Raw genomic sequence first — 22,748 nt, 5'->3', positions numbered from 1 at the left:
AGTGCCACTTTTTTAATGACTGCAAAAAAGAGAGACGGAGGTAACCACTGCTTTGAACAAAATCTCGATTTTCAGACTCACATTTCCAATTCTGTGGGTTTGTCACCTGAAAAATCGGTGATTTTGTGAGCTGTCATAGACTATGGGTACGAAAATCCTTGTAAACTAACTACAGCTATTTAGTAACTTACAGCCCAAACTTGTGAATTTTCAACATGAATTGGTTGAGAATCATGTCCAAGTCTAGATGTGACTGGTAAAGCACTGTATGGAATGAGTGACTAGTGGGGAATTTCTGGTCCTGTTCCTGTGGCCCACCCTAACACTCACCCGGACGTGGTGACCAAATCTTTGAGGCTTCGGAGTCTTTGCTGAATCACGCATGTGACAGTTGTGTGGCCTCGGGCTCTTTTCCAAACCTTTGTGACTCTCAGCTATACAACTGAAGCATCTCTCTTGAGAAAGCTGGGGCCTTTCCGTGGGGTCTGTAGCTAAGGAATTAAGGCTCCTGCTAGCAGGTAGGCTGTTGCCTGCACCCAGGGCCTGTGGGAAATTGGCAGAGCCCTGGAGGCCCGGAGCATCTGCGGTCACTATGACAACCTCAGACGCCTTGCGTTCCAGAGCAGCCGGTGGCGGAGTTGAGAGGCCGTGGAGACCCCGGTGGCATGAGGCGGCAGGAGGCGCTGGCAGGGACAGCCTCAGAGGCGGGCCGCGAAGGGGAGCAGCCTAGGCCGGCAGGGCTGGGGTGCCGCACCCGTGCTGAGCCTGGTGGCCCCCAAGAGTCTCGCCAACAATGTGAGTTCAGCTTCACCTTCAAACCTTGGCAGTGGTGGGACCAGTGACAACAAGGCGGGGGAGGGGGGGAGACCCCAAAGTGGAGCTAGCTGGAGTACTTAAGGTTTCTGGGGGAGAACTGGAGAGCTGCTGTTTGCAGGTAAGAATAGTAGCAGAAAGCTACTGTGACAGCAGGGACAGACATGGAGGGATGGGGAACAGCTTAGGCCCTCAGGATCTCCTCGGGCCAACGTCTATGTAGGAGACTATCTTCCCTTCACCAAGAATTCCTGAGCCCAAGGGCTGGATATCATCCTCAACTGAGTTGAGTTGGTCGATAACAGCATTGCTTTTTAAAGGAACCATGAATACATTACCCCAGAGGTATGTATCTAATGGTGTTGGGGATAGAGCTTGGTGGTATACCACTTGTCTAGGACCTCCAGGACCTGGGTTCACTCCCTCCTACTTGTCTGAGATGCAGGGTAAGAACCACTCACCCCTCACAAGGCATCCTTCATTTCCCAGATCATAAAACCAAGGCGCAGAGCAGGGGGAAGGAGATGAAGTCAGCCAGGGCTGGCAAAATACTTAAAACCCTTCAACAATCACCTCCAGCAGTCCAAACCCCCAAATCACTACCTGGGTTAGAATTTCACATGCAATCTTTCTTATGTCCTCTGCCCATGGAATATGCAAACAATATTCAAATCAGTAAAGACTGTCTTGAGGCAGTTGTAACTATATTTCTAACAGGTTTGTAGCGTCCTGTACCTGATCCTTTAGCAGCTGGTGAGGGAGATGGATGAAAACACAGGGCCAAGGAGGAGTGCAAACAGCTTCCAGGGCTGCTCAGAGCCTCCTTGATTGCCTCTCTGGGGACTAACAGGAGCATCTGGCGGCTCCCGCTGCTTGCGCCCTCTTCTCTCTCTCTCTCTCTCTCTCTCTCTCTCTCTCTCTCTCTCTCTCTCTCTCTCTCTCTCTCTCTCTCTCGTGTGTGTATGTGTGTGTATGGTGTGCGCATGTATGAAGGCCAGAGGACAACTCCAGCTCTCTTTTCTCAGGTTTAAGTTTCACTGAGAAAATATGTACTACTGATCTTGAAGTTTTCGTGCAGGATAGGCTAGAATGGCTGGATGACTGGCTGTCTGGCCTGGGACTCCAGGGATCAATCTGCCACCACACCAGGCTTTTCTTATTATAAGACATAAATAATTATATTAGCCCACAGGCAACTGTGAAATAAACACAGGCAAAATGGTCAGGTGCATTATAAAAAATCAGCACCAATTGCTGTTAGAAGTCAAGAAGCCTGGCAACCCTTGTTGTAAAACAAACCCCCAGAGCGGCTCAGTTCTCAGCAGTTCTGGGCTTTGTCCTGCGCACAACTGCCTGCTGACCAACACTTAAATGTGCATGAGCAAGGGCACAGTATGTGCATTTCTTTTCCTCTTTCCTCTGTCTCCAGTCCCCCTCCCTCCTTCCCTAGCTCTTTCCTAAGGGAGGACTTTCCCCTCTCCAGCTTTTTGTCATTCTCACAAATCTCCTTCAGCAGTTTCCTGTGAATTCTCCTGTTGCCAACCTGCAGTCTGTCAAGAGACCTGCGCTTTGAGCAGGCAGCTCTTCTCTGTGATCCGTGTTATTTCTGCGATTCTCCAGAGAAAGCCTAAAGCCGTTAGTTTCAAGCAGTGCTGGCTCCTGCTCACATGACCAACCTAGGAAACAAAAACGAGAACCTTAAAGTGCCTGGTTGTAACTTTTCTGAGTCTGGGGACATATCTGAGTCCTTACCATCTGAAGTGGACCGGAGTCACGTCCGAGGCTCTTATCCTGTTTGGGCCAGTTTGTAGTCGGGACAAGTACACTCATGCTACCTGTTGGCTAACCTGGAATAAGAGGAGATGTCTGCCATGTCTTAGTGAGAGTAACATCAAATCTCAAATATGTAACAAATTTCCTTGCGTTCTTCTGGGGTTGAATTGTGACAGGAGCCCCTTGTTCTCTAGTGCTGACAGACATACCCAGCTGTAGCAGTGTGGTATCCAAGCATACATCTGCTTTCCACCTCTTATACCACTCTCCATTCAGCATCCAATCACTGAGACAGAAAGACTTCTGCCTTTATGAATTGATGGTGGTTTTAAAAAGACAGACACTAAATCCTCAGTTACACAATAATTGGATGCGGATATGCAAATGAAGAGACAATAAATGAAACAAAAGAGGAAAGAAAGGTTACAAGGCAAAAAAGACCGTTGTAGAGATGCTTCCCCAGGGAACTGATACTCAATAAAGCTGGCGCTTATAATTCGAGTGGCAGTTACTTAGGCAGAAGCTCAGAGAGAGACTGGTCATGCAAAGGTGAGATTAGAGGGGAGGGAGGACCAGGGTGGAAGACTGAGCATGGAGAAGCGTATAGGGAGGTGAATCTGAAGATTTGGCCCAGGCCAGGAAGCACACAGCTTCTTCTGCCCTCTTACGGTTCTGATCTCTGGGAAGAATAGAAAGAATGCAACAAGGTACTGAGCACAAACATTAGCCCTGGGCTGGAGCAACAGGGAGAGACGGGGCCATCCTCACAGGCCGGGGAAAGGTCCTAAGTCTTCGAGTGTGTGTGTGTGCGCGAGTGTGTTCACGTGCGCTTGTATGTGGGTGGCCACAGAGGCCAGAAGAGGCTTTGGATTTCCTAGAGCTGGAGTTCCGGGCTGCTGCAAGCCACCCTGTAGGTGCTAGAAACGGAATGCCAGTACTCTGAAGGAGTAGCAAGCGTTCTTAATTGATGAGTCAACAGGTGGAATCTTTAAAAGTGAACTCTAAAGATGCTGAGGTGAGGCTGGCGAGACTGGCCTAAAGCACTTGTTGTTGCAAGCATGAGAAGCTGAGCTCAAACCCAGCTAGACACAGTAGCATCCACCTGTAGTTCCATGCACCAGTGGTGAGATGGGAGGCTAGTGCATGAGAGTTCCTGAAAGAAGCTTTCAGAACATGCAGCCTGGCAATATGCAATGGCAGACAACAAAGAGAGAAGGGACCCTGTCTTAAAGGAGTGGAAGATGGAGGAGGACTGAACCTGAGTGTTCTCTCCTCTCCTCAGGCTCACTGGAGGATATGCATCACACACACACACACACACACACACACACACACACACACTGCATTCTACATCTGGACTGCAAGATCCAGGTACAGGTCTGTCTTACCCTTTACTTTGTCCTCATCCCTAAGCCAAACGTCAGGAACAGAGTAGGTCTTTAACCAGAATTCATTGCTGGGCACAATGATGCCCACAATGTAATCTCAACAGGTTCTCCAGCTGCCTGGGAGACACAGGAAGACCTTGCCACAAAACAAAGAAAAGCACAAGCCCTGAACGCTCCTGTTGATAAGCAAAACTTCACAAAGGCAACGAGAATGTTTCATATATTTCTTCACCATACTTACAGAGAATCCCGAAGCTTACCTCACACACTCAGGAATTACAGGAAAGGATGACTCCTCCAAATCAGAAGTTGTGATGAGAGAGATAATCCCAAGATAGAGCCTATGGGCAAGCAGACTTTTGGTTCTAAGGAATGACATACCATTTTTTAAATTTATTTATGTATTTATGTATTTATTTAATGTATATGACTACACCATTGCTATCTTCAGACACACCAGAAGAGGGTGTCAGATCTCATTAGAGATGGTTGTGAGCCACTATGTAGTTTCTGGGAGTTGAACTCAGGACGTTTGGAAGAGCAGTCGGTGCTCTTAACCGCTGAACCATCACTCCAGCCCTGACATACCATTAATACACACACACACACACACACACACACACACAATACAGTTTTCATATATGAATGATGGCTGGAAGGCAGAGTTGGTGATAAATCCATTGTCAATGTCTTTACAGGGAAAACATTTCTATACTGTGAACCGCATAAGAGAATCAAGGAGGTTTTGGAAGAAGAACTTTCAATCAAGAGAGATGAATGCCATGTGAAAAGCCCACCTACAGGTAATCTTGCCTCAAGGAAGTACGTTTGCTAAATGAATATGAAATTGTCTGTTTGATGACAGGCTGGTTATTTTATTTGTAATGAAACAATAACCACCAAAAGAAGTAAGTCCTGGGAAACCTTAGAATGCTTGTTTGGCCTGTGTCTGAATATACCTCCACATATAGAGGAAAATGAACTAAATCTTCAACACATGCTTTGCTGTCCACTCTTTTGGATACTTACTTCTGTTTAATCGTAAGTAGAACTCTTTCACATGCTTGGGACACACAGTAACATCTTCAGACTCATCTATATATATTTGCTCAATGTCAGGGGTTCCCACATGATACATTGTACCTGGATGCCTAGACTACCAAGTTCTCAGGTGACTGGTGCTCCTTATGCAGAGCCCGTCCCTGGCAACTACTGTCACAGCAGAATTCGAATCACTAAACCACGTCAGATCACCCAAAGATCTCATTTCAGCAAAACAGGGCACACGAGTGCTACAACTGGGTACAGACAGCTCTCAAGATGGATGACGTGATGCCTGTACTCAGACGTAAGTCTGGGATGACTGGCCCTATGTGCCTGTGATTCCTTTCAGCAACTGATCACTGGGAGAATATTTATAATCAGGTTTTTTATTAGAATGTTTATGGGGTCTTGAATTTTCTAGGAGAAACAAGCAGGTCAGCAGGATGGCTCCTGGCTAAGGTGCCACTGTGAAAGAAAGCCCACTCAACTGAGTTCAGACCCTAGAACCTACGAGTCCCAAATCTCCTTCGTGCTCCTGTGTACAGCACCCTGAACCAAGCAACTTCAGCGGAGAAGGCTTACTTGAGTCCCAGTTCCAGGTCACACTCCATCATGGCAGGATGTCAAGGCAGGAACATGAAACTGTTAGACAAGCTAGTCAGGGGCAGAGAGAGAAAATGCAACTCCATAGCTCAGTTTGCCCTCAGAGAAAATGCAACCTCATGGCTCAGCTTGCCCTCTGTACACTAATTCAGTCTAGGACCCCAAGCCCAGGGGCAGTGCTGCCCAATCTGCTGGGTCTTTGCATATCAATTAGCATAATCAAGGCAATCCGCACCAACACGCCCCTAGGTCAACCTGATTTTGGCAATCCCTCATTGAGACTCTTCCTGTGTGATTCTAGGTTGTGTAGAGCTGACAGGTGAGTTAATCACCACATCCTATAAACGCAGAAAGAGAAGCAACTCCACAAGGCTGTCCTGTGTTCTTCACATGCATGCTACAGCGCACACACACACACACACACACACACACACACACACACACCCCTCATGCACATATGCAATACTAATGAAAAGTAAAATAAGTGAGAGAGCCTGAGTACAGTGTTCAGAGAACTGGCAATTGGAGAGGACTGTTCTGGGAAGGTGGGGTCTGATGAGAGATGCTGACAACCTCAAGGTGTCATCCAGAATCTAGTCCCTTTCACATTTCTAATCAGCCATGGGTCTTGCTTTGAGGTCTTACTATATCATCAATGGCATGCAGCATCTTCAAGAAAAGCTTTAAGTCTACTCCACATGCTGTGAGTAGATGTAGAAAGGCCTATGGATAATATGGTTTGGGTGGTTAAGCAACTTCTGTCAAAAGTTATTATAATAGTTTAGATTTAGCTTCATTGTTTCGAAGGACCACATAGAAACTAAATAATGTACTTGCCATTCTCTGAGGAGGAAATGTGTGTTGTATAATTCTTGCTGAGTGCATTTTAATGTGAGACAGCCTAAGAGAATAGGAAAGAAACATTTGTTTTTGTAAATATTTTTATTCACTTAGCATGAAGCTACCGAGGGCTGCATTTTATGGTATCCACCAGAGGGCGCACAAAGGCACTATTTCGCCTAGAAAAGTCTCAGAGTAGGAATTGGTATAAAGTCCTGCTTTAAAGGGGTCCTCCAGCGTAGGGACCTAGTACCCAGGGAGAGCGATGGATTCTTGCCCACTGCAGTGTAGACAGCCCCTAGCTGGCCATTGATCTTCGTGCAGGCAATCCCTAACTGGCCATTGACCTTCTAGTAGGGTGTGCAAACAACCTGAAGACCGCTGGAGCTTCTCCTTCAGAAGACACACATTATCACACACAGCCCAGACTCCATGTGCAGCATTCAACTGCTACAGCTGCTATCTATAGATGCTAAGAATGAGTGCACATGGAGGGGTTACCTGCGTGTCATTCATCTTTTGTTCCTCTCTCTTCCCTGTTGTAAGTACACTTTGGTCCCCAAAACCAAAAAGTTTCTTTGAAGGCCAAAACCTGTGATTTCCCCACCGTATCCATGCCCTCAGTGGGACCTGGCATGGGTCCCACTCCTTTTTTCCGTTCTCAAGGCCTCAATATGGCCCAAATACCAGCAGTCTCCATTCCCCTGGCTCAGCTCCTATCTTTCTACCACCCTTTTCTCCCTTTCTTCTCTACCTCTACTTGGCCTCAAAAATATGGATAACTCACCCCACCCCCTTGTTTGAGTTAGGGTCTCTATATGTAGCCTAGGCTGGCCTCAAACTCATAGAGATCTACGTGCCTTTGCCACCCAAATGCTGGGATCAAAGCATGTGCGACTACATTCAGCATCCCGGTCCTTTTCTCAGACGCTCTAGAATGATAACCACTCCAAAATGTCTTGCTTTTGTTTTCCCTCCTCAAATCTTGGAGCCTACTTGACTTTCCAACTGGATGTTTGGTTGCATTGGCGGTATAGCGGTGAGCATAGCTGCCTTCCAAATGGATGTCTGATCGACTCTTCCCCCGCTCCCCGGGTTAATACATCCTAAAGAGAGCTCTAATTCTGTACCCAGATTATTTTTTACCCATTCTTCAAGGGTCTTCCCCACACCAAGAAGTAGCACACACTCCACTTACTTGATTAGAGCAACATTTAGAAGTCAAGCCCTTAAGCTCCACTTCAGACCACAGCTAAACTTGCTGACTCCATGTGTGGATGCGCCCTAAGTTTCCCCAGCTGTTCCCTTGACCTCCTCCATCCCTCTCCTCTCCCGAGAGAAGCTGGGCTTGCGGCTGCTTCCACTGTGGTCTCCTAAGTGCTCTCTGCACAGGAACCAGAATGGTCTATAGGACTAATCAGATCACCTCCATACTCAAACATCTACAGGGTCTTTTTTATTGCTTTAAATTAAATTCCATCACTTGGGAGGTAGAGGCAGGAAGACCAGGAGTTGAAGGTCATTCTTGGCTCTATCATAAGTTCAAGGCTAGCCTGGACTACAGCAAGAAAGGAAGACCGCAACGAGAGTTGGCCTTCACAACATTTTCATATCCAATGCAATGTGGCAGATGTGCAGAGCCCTGCTCTAGATTGCAAACTGCTTTCTACCTGCTAGATCTTCTAGGGCAAATATTTATGGTCACCTGCCTTTGAGAACCTGAGAGGAGCCTTTTTTCTCTTTAGAGAGGACAGAGGAGGAGACTGGCTTGAATGGGAGGGGAAGATTTAGGTTAGATTCAAAGAACGGCTTTGACTTCGTAAGATCTTGACAGAAAGAGACTGTGAAGTCTATACTTAAGAACCTAGAAAGAGGCTGACTCTCATCTTGATAGGTAGTGTCAGCCAGTGTGAGAGAGGCTATGGTAGCACTCAGCTTGGCTAGCCAAGGGCTGCACCTCTGCAGATAGACTCTGAGGAGTTCACCCTTTGACAGTGAAATCACTGTCCTTTCGAAAACAACAGCAACCACTTGTTAAACACAAAGCACTCTATATGCATCCCATCCACATCCAAGAAGAATCCTCAAGGTGGTATTATTATCCCCATTTCAAATCTAAGGAAACAAAGCCAGCGCGTTAATAAAACTTGTTCGGTGTCTCTCAGTTGATGGTGGAAGGGCTGGGACTGAAGCCCCACTCTGCTCTGAGCCCAGAGACTGTGTTCCCTCTGGGCATTGCTTTCTGTGGAATCTTTTAGGGAGTTACCAAGTGTCATGAAAGCATTGGTGAGCTGCTGCTGGCTCTCAGGAGAATATTCAGCAATAAGATGCTCACATGTGTTCAGAACCATATAACAAGTCACAGCAACTGACCTGAGTTCACTAACTCAGTCACTGTGGGCTGTGCTTTTCCTTGTGGGTAAATTTGTCATTGCTATTCCTGTGGTAAATCCCATTGAACAAAGCAACTGGGGGAGGAGAGGGTCTATTTTAGCTTATAACTCAAGGGCCACACTTCATCCCTAAAGGAAGTCAAGGCAGGAGGTGATGCAGAGGCTGTGGAGGGATGCTGGTTCCTGGCTTGCTCAGCATGCTTTCTTATATACCCCAGGGCTACCTGCTCAAGTTTGGTACCACCCACAGTGAGCTGCCCCCCCCCATGTCATCAATCAAGAAAATGTCCTCTCCCCCAGGCTTGTCCACAGGCCAATCTAATGGTGACATTTTTCTCAGTTGAGGGTCCTCTTTGAAAATGAGTAGCTTGTGTCAGATTGACATAATACTAGCCAGCACAGAAGTTAAAGCAATAGCTAAGCAGATGTTTTTAGGATATGTTGGGATTCAAAGTACAAAGTATTAGCAACACTTAGACACGTGCTGCTGTGTAGGCACCCTTCTCAGGACTCGAGACCTGCCATCTGTAGATCACAGTGCAGACGCCATTTTCCAGGTGTTCAGCACTGTGACAATAGGGTACGCTGAGTTTGTCATGGTGCTTTCATGGGGACATTAAGCCACACCTGGCTCATGGCTTTTAGGAGAGCCTAGAGTCTTCTGAATGTTTTTAAATCTATGAAAATATTCCCACTTAATGAAGGAATTGGATTAAAATCAGATATGGAAAACTGAACAATATATAGAGTTTGTCTTATTTACTCTTGATCCTTTGTTTTGCAATATATGTTACCATAATGACCTTTCTTGTCTATGGGGAGACTCAAACATAAGAAGAGCACACAGTAGTTTAATTCCATCGCTGAATGCATGAAGGGTATCAAAGATTAAATAGATGGCAAACACCTCGTGTGGCTTGATGAATTGGTCAAATATATTCTACCCAATTAATTGGAAGCACAATCGCTCAGGAAAACCCCTTTGAAGTACTTTGTGCTAGAAGAATACACTACTCACTATCACTGTCTTGCTCCTAACACATTCACAGTGGCCCTGGATGGAATCTGGAGCATTAGAAGGAATCTCCCTGTGGGAGGCACCATATCAGGACAGCAGAGCAGAAACAGCTCACTTCCACAAGCCAAGTACTACTCGAGGCACGGAGGACTGAGAAGTAAGACCCCTGGGCCCCGGACCCCACAGGTGGCTTGAGTGGGTTCCACAGCTTACAAACAAGTGGCAAACCCTTAAGCACCTCAGCCCGAGGCCAACCTTTCCTGCTTTGCCATCCTGGGACTCAAACAGTTCAGCTAAGGAGCACACCTCCACAGCCATCAGAGAAGTTCATACCTAGACTTACATGTCTGACTCTACTTTGTATACACAAGTGTTTCTTGCACATAGCCATCCTCTAGGGGGAGGATCGCCCAGAAACTTAGGATACCCAAGATATAAGATATAATTTGCTAAAAACATTAAACTCAAGAGAACGAAGACCAAAGTGTGGACACTTTGCCCCTTCTTAGAATAGGAAACAAAACACCCATGGAAGGAGTTACAGAGACAAAATTTGGAAGTGTGACGAAAGGATGGACCATCTAGTGATTGCCATATCCAGAGATCCATCCCATGATCAGCTTCCAAACGCTGACACCAGTGCATACACTAGCAAGATTTTGCTGAAAGGACCCAGATATAGCTGTCTCTTGTGAGACTATGCCAGGGCCTAGCAAACACAGAAGTGGATGCTCACAGTTAGCTATTGAATGGACCACAGGGCCCCCAATGGAGGAGCTAGAGAAAGTACCCAAGGAGCTAAAGGGGTCTGCAACCCTATAGGTGGAACAACAATATGAACTAAGCAGTACCCCGGAGCTCTTGTCTCTAGCTGCATATGTATCAAAAGATGGCCTAGTCGACCATCACTGCAAAGAGAGGCCCATTGGACTTGCAAACTTTATATGCCCCAGTACAGGGTAACGCCAGGGCCAAAAAGGGGGAGTGGGTGGGTAGGGGAGTGGGGGTGGGTGGATATGGGGGATTTTTGGTATAGCATTGGAAATGTAAATGAAGAAAATACCTAATTAAAAATGGGGAAAAAAAAGTTCCTTTCTTCTAAAGGGAGGTGAGGGGATTAAGGAAGGACTCAGCAAGTCTCTTGCCTGGATCCTTTAGTCTCCCCTTAGTCTAGGTACACTGGCCGTCTGTCTAGTGTACTTGTTAAAAAAGCATAAACTTAGAGAGAAGCATTCCTCATTCCTTCCCGTCTCAATATCTGTAACAAATCTTTAGCAACATATGGGAAGGAGACAGAAGTCTTGACCAAAGAGCGATGTACAGATACTGTAGGGACATACAGCAGGTACATGAGTCCTGAACATCACTCTACAACTGGGAGGTGACCCTGAGTGCAAAAGAGCAGCACACAGAAGCCAAGCAAGCTCTCTCCCTGTCTCTGTCTCTCTCCTTCCTTTTAAAAGACATTTTTGTTATGTGTGTATGCATTTGCTAAGTGCCCACAGAGATCAGAGGTCAGAAACAGGATTAGATCTTTTGGAGCTAGAGTTAAAGGCATCTTATGTTATTGATGCTGGGATCCAGATTTGGTCCTCTGACAGAACAGTTCATGTTCTTAATCACTGAGTGAACCCCAACCTGTGCACTCTTAACCAGGATATGAATCACATCAGCAAATTCTATAAACACGACTTGTTTCAGATTCTTAGCATATTATTCTGTTTAAGAATTACACCTGCCGTAAGGAATAGGCACAATCCATTTCTCAGATGCGGACACTGAGGCACAGAGAGGCTGAAGTGTTTACCCAGTGTCACTTAGCTATTGAGGGGGAAGTGCTGTGAGCCCAGGCAGCACATCCCCAGAGCCCATGCTTTCATCTATGAGGTGCTCTGGTGCCCAGAGACCAGAGAGTGGGGATGTAGTGCCCGTAAATGACAAGGGGGTACAGCCCAAGTGGACTACAAAAGAGGAGGCTGGGGATGGGCGAGATACGGATGACTGAGACACAAGATTAAAGGACAGAACTGAAGGGGGCTCAGCCGTGAGCATGGATTGGCAATAATAAAGCAGTTGCCATGGTTTTACCTCATGCAAGGTGGGACAGCAAGCATTTCACAGAGTTGTATAGGCCACATGACCAAACACTGAAGATGATGAGCTTCATCTTCCAGGTGACAGGGAAAGACATTATGATCTATGGTCTGAGGTGTAGTGGAAATTTACCAGCATCTGCCCATCTGGCTTCCAAGACTGTGCATAACCACTGGCCTTCCTGACAGAGATTCTGGTGACTGAACAACAGGATGGAGCCAATTAAATAGGTTGTGGTTAACCAGGCACAAATGCCAAGACTGTGTGAGGCAGGCAACATTAGAATGAGAGAGAGAGAGAGAGAGAGGAGAGGAGAGAGAGAGAGAGAGAGAGAGAGAGAGAGAGAGAGAGAGAGAGAGGAGAGGGGAGGAGGAGGAGGAGGAGGAAGAGGAAGAGGAAGAGGAAGAGGAAGAGGAAGGAGGGGAGGAAGAGGAGGGGAAAGGGGGAAGAGAGATGAGAGGGAGAGGGGGAGAGGGAGAGGGGGAGGAGAGGAGGGAAGAGAAGAGAAAGAGAAAGAAAGAGAAAGAAAGAAGGAGAAGGAGAAGGAGGAGGGCAGGGGAGGGGAGGGGGGAGGGGAATCATAACATGCATATGTTTTATATGTATCCTGGACTCTGTCACATTTTTTTAAGTTTTCTGTGTTTCCAAGAATTCCAGTCCTCCCTCCCTTTCTCTCCTCTGTCTGTCTGTCTGTCTGTCTGTCTGTCTGTCTGTCTGTCTGTCTCTGTACACACATGTGTGATCAAGATAGTGTGCCTCTCCCAAGTGTAGAGTCGTGGCTATTAGGTGGGTTCTCACGCCTGATTTAGAGACTGCACAATATCCACTGTCCTCATTGCATCACAAGCTTAACTCATTTGCTCTCACCACTTCCTTATTCTGCACCATGTTAACAAACCGGAAGAACAAATGGTCACTTAGCCCACTGTAAGCTCGACAGTGCCTGCAGAGTCCATGGGTTCCTTATGATGGACGGCTCAGACCCTGCTTCAGGCCAGGCTGGCTCTGAGGCTCTTCAGTGTGTTGCCATTGCCCAGAACCACACTCCAACACTTGGGGCTTCGGGGTGGTCGGGGCTTCTGGGCCACATTCTGCCCTGCATGTGAACCGCCATGAGAATGATGACTCTGACGTTAGATTGAAATGGGGTTAGGATTAAAGATCATCTCCCCATAGAACACGTTTGCTGACATGTTCTTTTTCTCACTCTAGGATAAGATGGACACATCTTTCCACAGAGATGGAACTTCATTCACCTAAAGTCTAAAGGCAGAAGAAACCCAGGCTTGTTTCTCAATTAAGATACACGGGGGAGAAAAAAGGTTTTACCCTGTAATACTAATATGTACGTCACTCCAAAGAAATGAAATACCATTGAGAAGATATGCTAAGAAAAATACACTTGTGTTTTAGTTTTCACAGTTGGGATGTATTAGGCTTCTGTTCAGCTTATTCTATTAAATGTATCAAACAAAAATCACAGTTCTTCTGTTTCAAGTTAAACATTATAAAATTGAAACTTTACCTATAGTATAATTGGCTCACCCATTTCCTGATCTGAACAGAGAGTGATTCAGACATGGGTCCCACAGAGCAGAACGCACAGTACCTGCGGACTGGTGAGTGGATGACCAGCGAAAGAGCTTGGCTCAAAGACAATTATTTTTATGTAGCTCAGCACAGCTCGTTGTTCCTCTAGAATTTGCTTACTAAATGGTAAGGAGCCAGTGCTCACTAAGTCTGTCTGTCTGTCTGTCTGTCTGTCTGTCTGTCTGTGTGTATCTACATATCTATGTATCTATCTGTCTGTCTGTCTATCTCTCTAATTTTAATTAGTTTAAAAAGAGGTTAACAAGGAGAGAAAAGCCCTTTCACCCATTTCATAGAAATATATGCATACCATGTATATATTAGCTTAGCATTGAGAGTGCTTGCTGCTCTTACAGAGACTCCAACACGCACACCGTGGATCACAACTGTCTGTAATTCCAGGTCTAGGGAGTATGACACCCTCCTCTGGCCTCTGCAGTCACTACAAGCATTTAGTATATAGCCATACATGCAAGCACAACATCTATATCCATAAAATAAAAATAAACCTTTAAAAACTGTAAAATGACATGTAAAGAATGGCCGAGGTGTAACTTGGTAGGTAGAGTCCTTGTCTTGCATGCCTGAAGCCCTGGTTTGTGGTAAATCTTGGGTGTCCATCACGGAAGAGGTAGAGGCAGGAGGACCGCAGGAGGACGGATCGATCGGGGGTTCAAGGTCATCCTTCACTGCAGGATGAGTTTGAGGACAGTGTGAGCTACATGAGCTTATCCCAAACAACCACAAAAGAAATACAAAGGAAAATATTTTGTATTTGATCTTCCAGAGTCACAAACAGCACATTGATACATTTTATCCATTTTCTTTTATGCTTATTTTTCTTTACTTGTTTGGCAGCATGCTCAATAGCAGCTGTTCTCAAACCGACCCCCTGGGGAGGTCACCAGCCCTGCCACAGGGATTGCCTAACAGCACAACAGCAGAACTGCATTAATGGCTGCAACGTTCAGGAAGGTGGAGAATCACTGCTGTATAGTTTGGACATTTATTATCCTACTTAATGTAACAATGCTTCCAGTTCATTTATGTATCCTGAATAATTGCAAAAAAAGTCATACAAAGTTAGTTCAGCCTTAAATCTTAGTACCTGGGGGGGGGGGGGGGACTAAGGCAGGAGGATTGCCAAAAGTTTGAGGTTGGCTTAGGCTACATGGTGAGTTCTAGGCCAGCTCAGCTATGGAGGGAAACCTCTTTTTACCCCCCACCTCTTAAGACAACAAATTGTATTTAATTTATTTGTGGACTAGTCTGCTTGCTAGGTATTTGGACTTTTCTGATTTTTTAACCTCACGTCAGCTGTGGCATACTTGACAGAAGATTCTGTCTCCTTGTTTTCCAGTTTTAGGTGTTGTGTCCTCCCTCCTCCAAAGCATAAGCTCATCTAAGGCTGCCCAGCCCTCCGTTCTCAAACTCAGCCCTGCTGCTAATGGAGTCTAATGGAATAAACTCAATAATGATTTGTTGACTGCTATGTCCTGTCCCTGCTTAAAAATACTCACCCAGTGAAACAGCCAGTGTCTTGAGGCAAGAGCCAAACTTTTCCAGACTTAATACAAAATTTTCCATGTAGTTAGATCACACCCTGAATGAGGCGAGAGGGGTGTGTGTGTGTGTGTGTGTGTGTGTGTGTGTGTGTGTGTGAGAGAGAGAGAGAGAGAGAGAGAGAGAGAGAGAGAGAAGAGCTAGGTGTAGGTGTGTTTACAGCTACTGTCATGTTCCAGAAGCCTTCCGTCAATGGTTACTTCAAAAACAGTACTGTGAGTCAAAAGCTGAAACCCAAAGGCTGTCAGTCAAGACACAGCCAGATGGCTCAGAGTTAGGATAAAGCACTGACTAATCCTACAGATCTCAGGTTTGTAACCTACCATCTCTCTCCCTTTTTGTGCATGTGTACATACAAAGGAAAGACAGTCATAATACACAATATAGACTTCAGGTCACCCAGGAGCAATGGCACTCTCATCCTGCTTGGGTGCCCAGTGACTTTATAAACATGCTCTAACTCAAGTACATGTGGGTTGAAGGGAACACTGATGAGGGGGTTAGTAAGTCCTTATCATTGTTACCCAACACTAAGGGGGCACAGTGTGTAATATCATTTATCACCTTACAGTTTAAAGCATTTTGCATTACCTGAATACCTGCACAAATCCAATCATTTAACTAATACTCCACGAAGTACAAAATTAATTGTTGGTAAGTATCCATTAGGCACAAGCTAGGGGTTGGCCTGTGTGACAGTAGCCTGCATATACAGTATCCATGGGTGTAAGCAAGGTTAGAATGCTTTCCCTTTTTATTAAGAGTTTCATGGCACATTACATACTAGACAATATACATTAGAACTGCCCAGCAGGGTTAGGTGCTCATAATAGAATACTTTTCTGTGGGTCAGGAAAGTGCTTCTTAATCTATATCTGCCAAGCCCTTTTCTGTACATGGCGTGGTAGTTTTAATGAGAATGTCTCCGGGAGGTTCCTGTATTTGAACACTTGGTTCCCAGTTGGTGGCACTGTGTGGGAAGGCTTAGGAGCTGTGGCTTGTTGGATAAGTATGTCACTGGAGGTGGCTTTGAAATGTTAAAGGTTCGTGCCATTTCTGGTTTGCTGTCTCTTGCACACTCGCGTGCTCGAAGCTTTCACTCCTGCGGCAATGAGCTCGTGTCCCTCTGGAAGCTCAAGCCCTCATACACCCTTCCTTTTAAGAGTTGCCTGGCTCACAGAGCCAGTAAAGTAACTACTACACACAGTAACGATCAGCTTCGGACACAGCCCTCTGTTTCCACCAAACTGCACTGACCGGGAAGATAAACGACACTTGCCTCCTTGCTCTGCCTCACGGAACTTGTGAGTGTGCACACCAGGCACGAGCAAGCACAGGGGAATCTCCACAGCATCTCTGCCTGGTTGCCTAGACCACAACCTCACCAGGACTTAGGTTCCTCAAAGGTGGCTAGGCTTCGGCTCCCTTTCCACTCAGAACAACCTGGTTTGAGTAAATCTCAGATTCCACTTCCCATCACTTTTATACGTGATTGTAAATGGCCACTACCTCAGGGAAAAGCATGTGCAAGAATGCAGAGGTAAATGGTTGGAGTTATTTATAACAGTGGGCAAATGCCTCTGATTTTTACCAAAATTTCCCTATATTCATTTTCCTGAACACCCACAATTCTTGCATTACCTCTTCACTCAAGGAAGAGTACAGTCAGAACACATTCTTCTATTGACTGTACCAACTTAAGGTCAGTGAAATGGTTCATTTGAGCAAAAGAGAAAGCACAAAGCAGGTGTGTTCATCTTGATTTCCTATCAAGGACTTAACAAGGCAGGGGCCAGATGACTCAATGGGTAATGTCTTGCTGTTCAAGAACGCAATGTTCTGATTGCTATGTTGACTTACAGGACCTAGGTAGAACCAAATACAGCAGCATGTATCTGTAATCCCAGCACACGTGATTCAAAATGCTAGACAGAGGACTCTCAGGAGCCGTACAGGTCAGCTAGCCTCATGTATATTTGAAGTGGGGACAAAAAAAATCTCTCTCACACAAGGGGAATAACCAAGGCTAGTACTCAGGGTTTCCCACGCCCTTTATATGCATGCATGTATACATGCACACACACACACTCACACACACACACACACACACACACACACACACACCCATCACCACCACTATCGGTAGCAATAGAGAATAGAACAGTGCAGAAGAGGGTAAATTGAGGTCAGTGAAATGGAGGGTAATTGCTGTTAATTTTAAGCAATCTCTAACAACTTTTAACTATTGTTCTTTTCATACCAATTTCCCCAGTTATGCAGATAAAATGTGTGTGTGACATAAGAAAGAATACTGCCTATTTGCCTTGCCTGCTACACCTGCTCACTGGCCTCTAGGATAAGCACATAACTTACATGACTCCTAACAGAAAATGGACTTTGCACTGCCTCTTTCTCTCTTCTAGGAAAGCAACTGAATGTACATCTGAGAGGTGTGCATTCAGCTCCAGAAACCTTACAGTCAACCAAAACATACCAGCCCCTTTGACAGCAGTCAGACTCTCACAGAGTTTGGGTACAGACTGAGGCCATCAGAACATATTCTGGGGCTTCCCTTAGGAAACACCAGCTCTCTCTGGTGAGGAACACAAGGTAGTCTTAGGAAGAAGTGTTGTGGTCTTGGTTCAAATTCTCTCCATCCAGGCATGGCAGCATGCACCTGTAACCCCCCAGCACATGGAGTTGAGGCAGGAGAATCAGCCTTGGAGGCCTAGTAAATCTGAGACCAGCCTGGGCTCCATGGGACCATACATCATAAACCAAAAACAAATAGAAAAGTCAAATGAACTATTTCCATGGAGGAAGAATAAAGAATGAGTTTGAATTTAGGAATTACAGTTCTCCTGGCTCCTTTCCCCACAGAGCCTGGGCCTATACGAAATGGGAGGCAAACAGACAACCTTTGCAAATTGTGAATTGATTCCCTCCACCTGACCGTTGAGTTATAGGGCATTTATCTACACAACCTTAGCATACAAACAGTCTTCCTTTATAGCTGACCTTGCTGTTATCTTTACACAGAGAATTGAAAGCTGATTCCCCCTGAGCAATGCTCTGTGAAACAGGAGACCTCTAACTATAAAGTCCCTCCTTGTTACTAAATTAGAATGATTCCCAAGGAGATTGAGAGCACCATCAGTGCAGCCTCTTCATCGTCTACTAGTATTGCCTTATTTATGGGGCGAGGCACATTTCTGCTTAACTCTTCTTTAGGTAGTAGCACTTCACACTATCTTTGAAGGAACTACTTTCTTCCCATTTTTATCCCATGAAATTTAGATGGGATCATTTCTATCTCTTCAATCTTGAAAAGGTTCTAAAACCAATCCAAATCTCCCTGGCCATTACTGTATGAATGTACAGCTGCTCCAGGATAAGTCAACCTTAGTGACCTAATTCGGTGGAATTTGAATTCTGATGAACACATACATGTCTACTGTTTTCCACTGAAAGCCTATGGAGTGTCTAAAGGTCACAGTAAGCTATTCCCATAGTCACAGTCTTTTGATACCCAGTCACTTTCTCATAAGGAACAGATAGTGACAGATCATTTCAGTAATGCACTAACAGCATGAAGTGGGGCTGGAGAGATGGCTCAGTGGTTAAGAGCACGGACTGCTCTTCCAAAGGTTCTGAGTTCAAATCCCAGCAACCACATGGTGGCTCACAACCATCCGTAATGAGATTTGACGCCCTCTTCTGGTGCATCTGAAAACAACTACAGTGTACTTAGATATAATAATAAATAAATCTTAAAAAAAAACAGCATGAAGTGGCCATTTCTGGCTATGTCATGTGATACTGATGGTAGGCTTGCATAGCTAGCCCTGCAATACTTTGTTGGTCTCACATCTTTGGTTCATATCTGAATTACAACCATAGCTTCTGTGAATAAAAAGAAAGGGTAGGGGTTGGTTGGTCTGGAAAGGCCACTGACACATAATTCTCTCAGAGGATGCTGGTTCTTAGGACCAGTCACACTGCCCCAGCTGGTGTCTGACTCCACAGCTGACCTGTTTTGTCCTGACTACATTCCAGCTGTTCTAGGGCTCCCTTCCTCCCTCCCTCCCCCTCTTCCCCCCAGGGGCGTCGTTGGCCAGGCAGAGTGAAATAAGGAAGCTGATTCTGCTCTGAGTTCTACAGTGGGATCGCACCCCCACCCCACCACCCCTTCGAGGCTTCTGGGGGAGGTATCCAGTGCAAGGCGAGGGTTTGCCAGCCTAGGCGCAGGAACAACGAAGGCGCAGCAAGAGGCCACGACCCCAGGTGAGGCGCCAGCGGGGCGCTGTTTCTCGGAGTCCAAGAGCCCTGGCTGGGCAGGACAGCCAGCGCAGGCGCAGCAGGAAACGCCCCAGGCCGGGCCCGCAGGGCTAGGAGAACAGTGTCTGGAAGGGTCAGGGTGGCGCTGGGCCAGGGCTGCCGGCCCGGCTCACCTTATCCTGGACTTGGGAGGGGCGAGGCACCGCCCGTGGGTCCGCCGATGCCCCGCCCGCCCCCTCCATGGCTCCGGCCCGGCAAGAGCTACAGCATGAGAGCCGGTGCCGCCCCTCACGGACGGTGGACGCGTGGCGAGCCGCGGTGGCCACTCGTGGACGCCACATGGAGACGCCGGGGTACCGGCGTCGCACACGGTGTGGAGGCTGGGGACTACCCCGGAGCGTCTCTTCGCTGGCGGCAGTGGGACTACTGTGCACCGCGTTGACCACCTTCATCTGCTGGGGACAGTTGCCGCCACTGCCCTGGGCGTCCCCAGCTCCGCAACGCCTGGTGGGTGTGCTGCTCTGGTGGGAACCCTTTAGGGGGCGCGGCGGCTACCCCAAGTCTCCCCCCGATTGCAGCCTGCGCTTCAACATCAGCGGCTGCCGCTTGCTCACCGACCGCGCGGCCTACGGGGAGGCTCAGGCAGTGCTGTTCCACCACCGCGACCTGGTGAAGGAACTCCACGACTGGCCCCCGCCCTGGGGCGCCCGAGAACGCACGGATAAGGCGCTGGTACTACGCGTGTTCGACGACCAGGAGGGAGCAGTGACGCTAACTGGCAAAGCCCTGGAGACCGTAGGTTCTCGTCCCCCTGGGCAGAGGTGGGTGTGGATGAACTTCGAATCGCCCTCCCATACTCCAGGGCTGCGGGGCTTGGCCAAGGACCTCTTCAATTGGACACTGTCCTACCGGACCGACTCGGATGTCTTCGTGCCCTATGGCTTCCTCTATTCCAGGAGCGATCCAACTGAACAGCCTTCAGGCTTGGGCCCCCAGCTGGCCCGCAAGCGAGGACTGGTGGCCTGGGTTGTGAGCAACTGGAACGAGCACCAGGCACGGGTCCGTTACTACCACCAGCTGAGTCGGCACGTGTCTGTGGACGTGTTTGGTCGGACGGGACCCGGACGGCCAGTGCCAGCCATCGGGCTGCTGCACACTGTGGCCCGCTACAAGTTTTATCTAGCCTTTGAGAACTCACGGCACGTGGATTACATCACCGAGAAGCTGTGGCGGAATGCCTTTCTGGCTGGGGCCGTGCCAGTGGTGCTCGGCCCAGATCGTGCCAACTATGAGCGCTTCGTGCCTCGTGGCGCCTTCATCCACGTGGACGATTTCCCTAATGCTGCTTCCCTGGCTGCCTACCTGCTCTTTCTCGACCGAAACGTGGCTGTCTATCGCCGCTACTTCCGCTGGCGCCGGAGCTTTGCAGTGCACATCACCTCTTTCTGGGATGAGCAATGGTGCCGGACATGCCAAGCTGTGCAGACCTCTGGGGACCAGCCCAAGAGCATCCACAACTTGGCAGACTGGTTCCAGCGATGAGGCCATTCTGCTGTGAACTGACTACATCGCCTTGGCTGCGTTTTCTAAATACCCAATTTTTCTTTATGTGAAGATGAGTTACCAATTAATATTATTTAGCACAAGGGTGGGAAAATTCCCAGGCCCTCGTGGCTTTTTTACAGAGAGGTGGTCTGGCTTTCTGGTAAGGGGCTGCGGTGTCCTGGGTGAAGGAGGCTGGCCCTTCCTTACCTGTCACCCATGTGAAGAAGTGGCCTATCCTGGCCACAGGCCTTATCAGGTGCCCATGTGGCTGCTAAAGTTTAGACATATTTGTTCTCTGGTCATGGTTGCTTGGAACAATGAAGAGCAGACCACAGGTTTTTGAAAGCCGGTGGGTATGAGATAGTGGAAGGATTGTGCCCACAGGTGGGGTTTTCTTTGGTGGTTGGATTCCTCAAACCGTCTGAACCTGGAAAAGACAAGAAGCCATTGAGTTCCTTCACCAGCCATGTGTGTCCCCAGCCCTGTGAATAGAAACAAGAGTCAAGATTATCTTCAGAGGAAAATTAAGATGAAGACTTGGGTGCACCTCGCTTCCTGCTAGAATCCTTCTCCTGAAAAGCTGCATGAAGTGACACCCCAAATTCAGGGTCCCAAAAGAGTGAAAGTACTTAGTAGAAATGAATGAAAAGTGAAAAGTCCCTTTACAATGTGAATGACCGTCTTCTAATTACTTCTTCTGTCTTTAGAGCTTCCCACGACCTGGATTGGGAAAACATTAAAAAACACCGATATGGAAGAGTCACAAGCAATCTTCCCACTCATTTCCCAGCCAGTGCTTACGAATGGAAGAGACATAAATGGCGACATGTTGTCCACAAATGTGCTTATTCTGTGTCTCTGTTGGGGCTGAAATTTAACCTGGAATGTGAGTTCTTCAGCAGCGATGGCTGCTGTGCAGAGAGAACAGTAAAGATTTTGGTGGACTCTGAGTTTGTGCACAAGGAAAAGGAAAGCTTTAGTGGAGTCTGTCTGTGGTTGGCTGGGTTCTGTCCAGGTTTTGTTCAATGGAGCTGAGCTAGTGCTTATTACGATTAGTTGTCTGTTCTTTGTCTCCGCCCCCCCCCCCTTCCCTGCTTCTAGGTACACTCACTCATTCCAGTGCCTTGAGCCCTGCGCTGTGGGACCAATCTTGAAAACATAGTCGTTGATTTTCCACGTTCAACAGATGTCAGGGCATGCCTGCTGGTGCCAAACACTGGGCTTGAGCTCCCAGGGGAAGGAAGGTAAAGAAAGGTGTGAGGAATTGCCTCCTCTTTGGGGCTCCTACAATCTACTACTGCCACAGGGGAATAGGGATTTTGGTTACACAAAGTATTGTTCCTAAATCAGCCAGTTGACTGAGGCCTCAAGTTATGAAACTGGGACCCGCACAGACACTGTTACGGGCAGGGCCCAAGATTAACTGACTGTATACAAAGTTCTGCCCCTGTTAGGTCAGGACAGTTATTTGAATCTTAGATCAGGTTCACAACCAAGAGCTTTCGTTACATATAGGCTTGCAAAACTTCTTAGGCCCAGGCGCTTCCAGCCCATTTTCCATAAAAGGAGTAATTAAAAGCTGTGACTAACATTGCCTCATTAAAGTGTTATAGTGTGGACAGAGCCACAGTTGCAGAACACCAGCCGCCCAACAAAGGGAAACAAAAGTTCTGGGGGTTGTGTTTGCTTACTTTGGTTTTTCAGACAGGGTTTCTTCATATAGCCCTGGAACTCTCTTTGTAAACCAGGCTGGCCTTGAACTCAAAGAGATCCACCTGCCTTTGGCTTCCTTGGGTGGGAATTAAA

The 22,748-nt window shown here is 47.2% G+C and overlaps 2 protein-coding genes across 3 annotated transcripts in view; both read left to right on the top strand.

The window, feature by feature from the left end:
• The first annotated feature begins 584 nt into the window (after positions 1–584).
• Positions 585–15,042, top strand: 1700012B09Rik (RIKEN cDNA 1700012B09 gene). Of its 2 annotated transcripts, XR_379134.4 has the most exons (5): positions 585–795; positions 4,673–4,777; positions 9,904–10,029; positions 13,179–13,311; positions 14,917–15,042. XR_379134.4 is itself a non-coding variant. In NM_029306.3 (4 exons), exons 1-4 carry the CDS (start codon positions 666–668, stop codon positions 13,181–13,183), a joined length of 366 nt encoding a protein of 121 aa, NP_083582.2. In that variant the 5' UTR covers positions 604–665; the 3' UTR covers positions 13,184–13,443. The 2 variants fall into 2 exon arrangements, 1 of the variants encoding a protein (NP_083582.2); NM_029306.3 differs by lacking the exon at positions 14,917–15,042 and having other exon boundaries at positions 604–795; positions 13,179–13,443.
• Positions 15,043–19,511: 4,469 nt separating this feature from the next.
• Positions 19,512–22,748, top strand: part of Fut4 (fucosyltransferase 4) — a 3,664-nt gene continuing 427 nt past the window's right edge. The window contains exon 1 of the mRNA NM_010242.3: positions 19,512–22,748. This exon is cut by the window's right edge and continues 427 nt beyond it. Within this exon, the coding sequence (NP_034372.1) occupies positions 19,638–20,939 (1,302 nt within the window). The 5' untranslated portion in view covers positions 19,512–19,637 and the 3' untranslated portion in view covers positions 20,940–22,748.

Source organism: Mus musculus, chromosome 9 (genome assembly GCF_000001635.26).
Source record: "Mus musculus strain C57BL/6J chromosome 9, GRCm38.p6 C57BL/6J".
NCBI lineage: Eukaryota > Metazoa > Chordata > Mammalia > Rodentia > Muridae > Mus > Mus musculus.
This window is presented reverse-complemented; position numbering and strand designations above follow the sequence as displayed.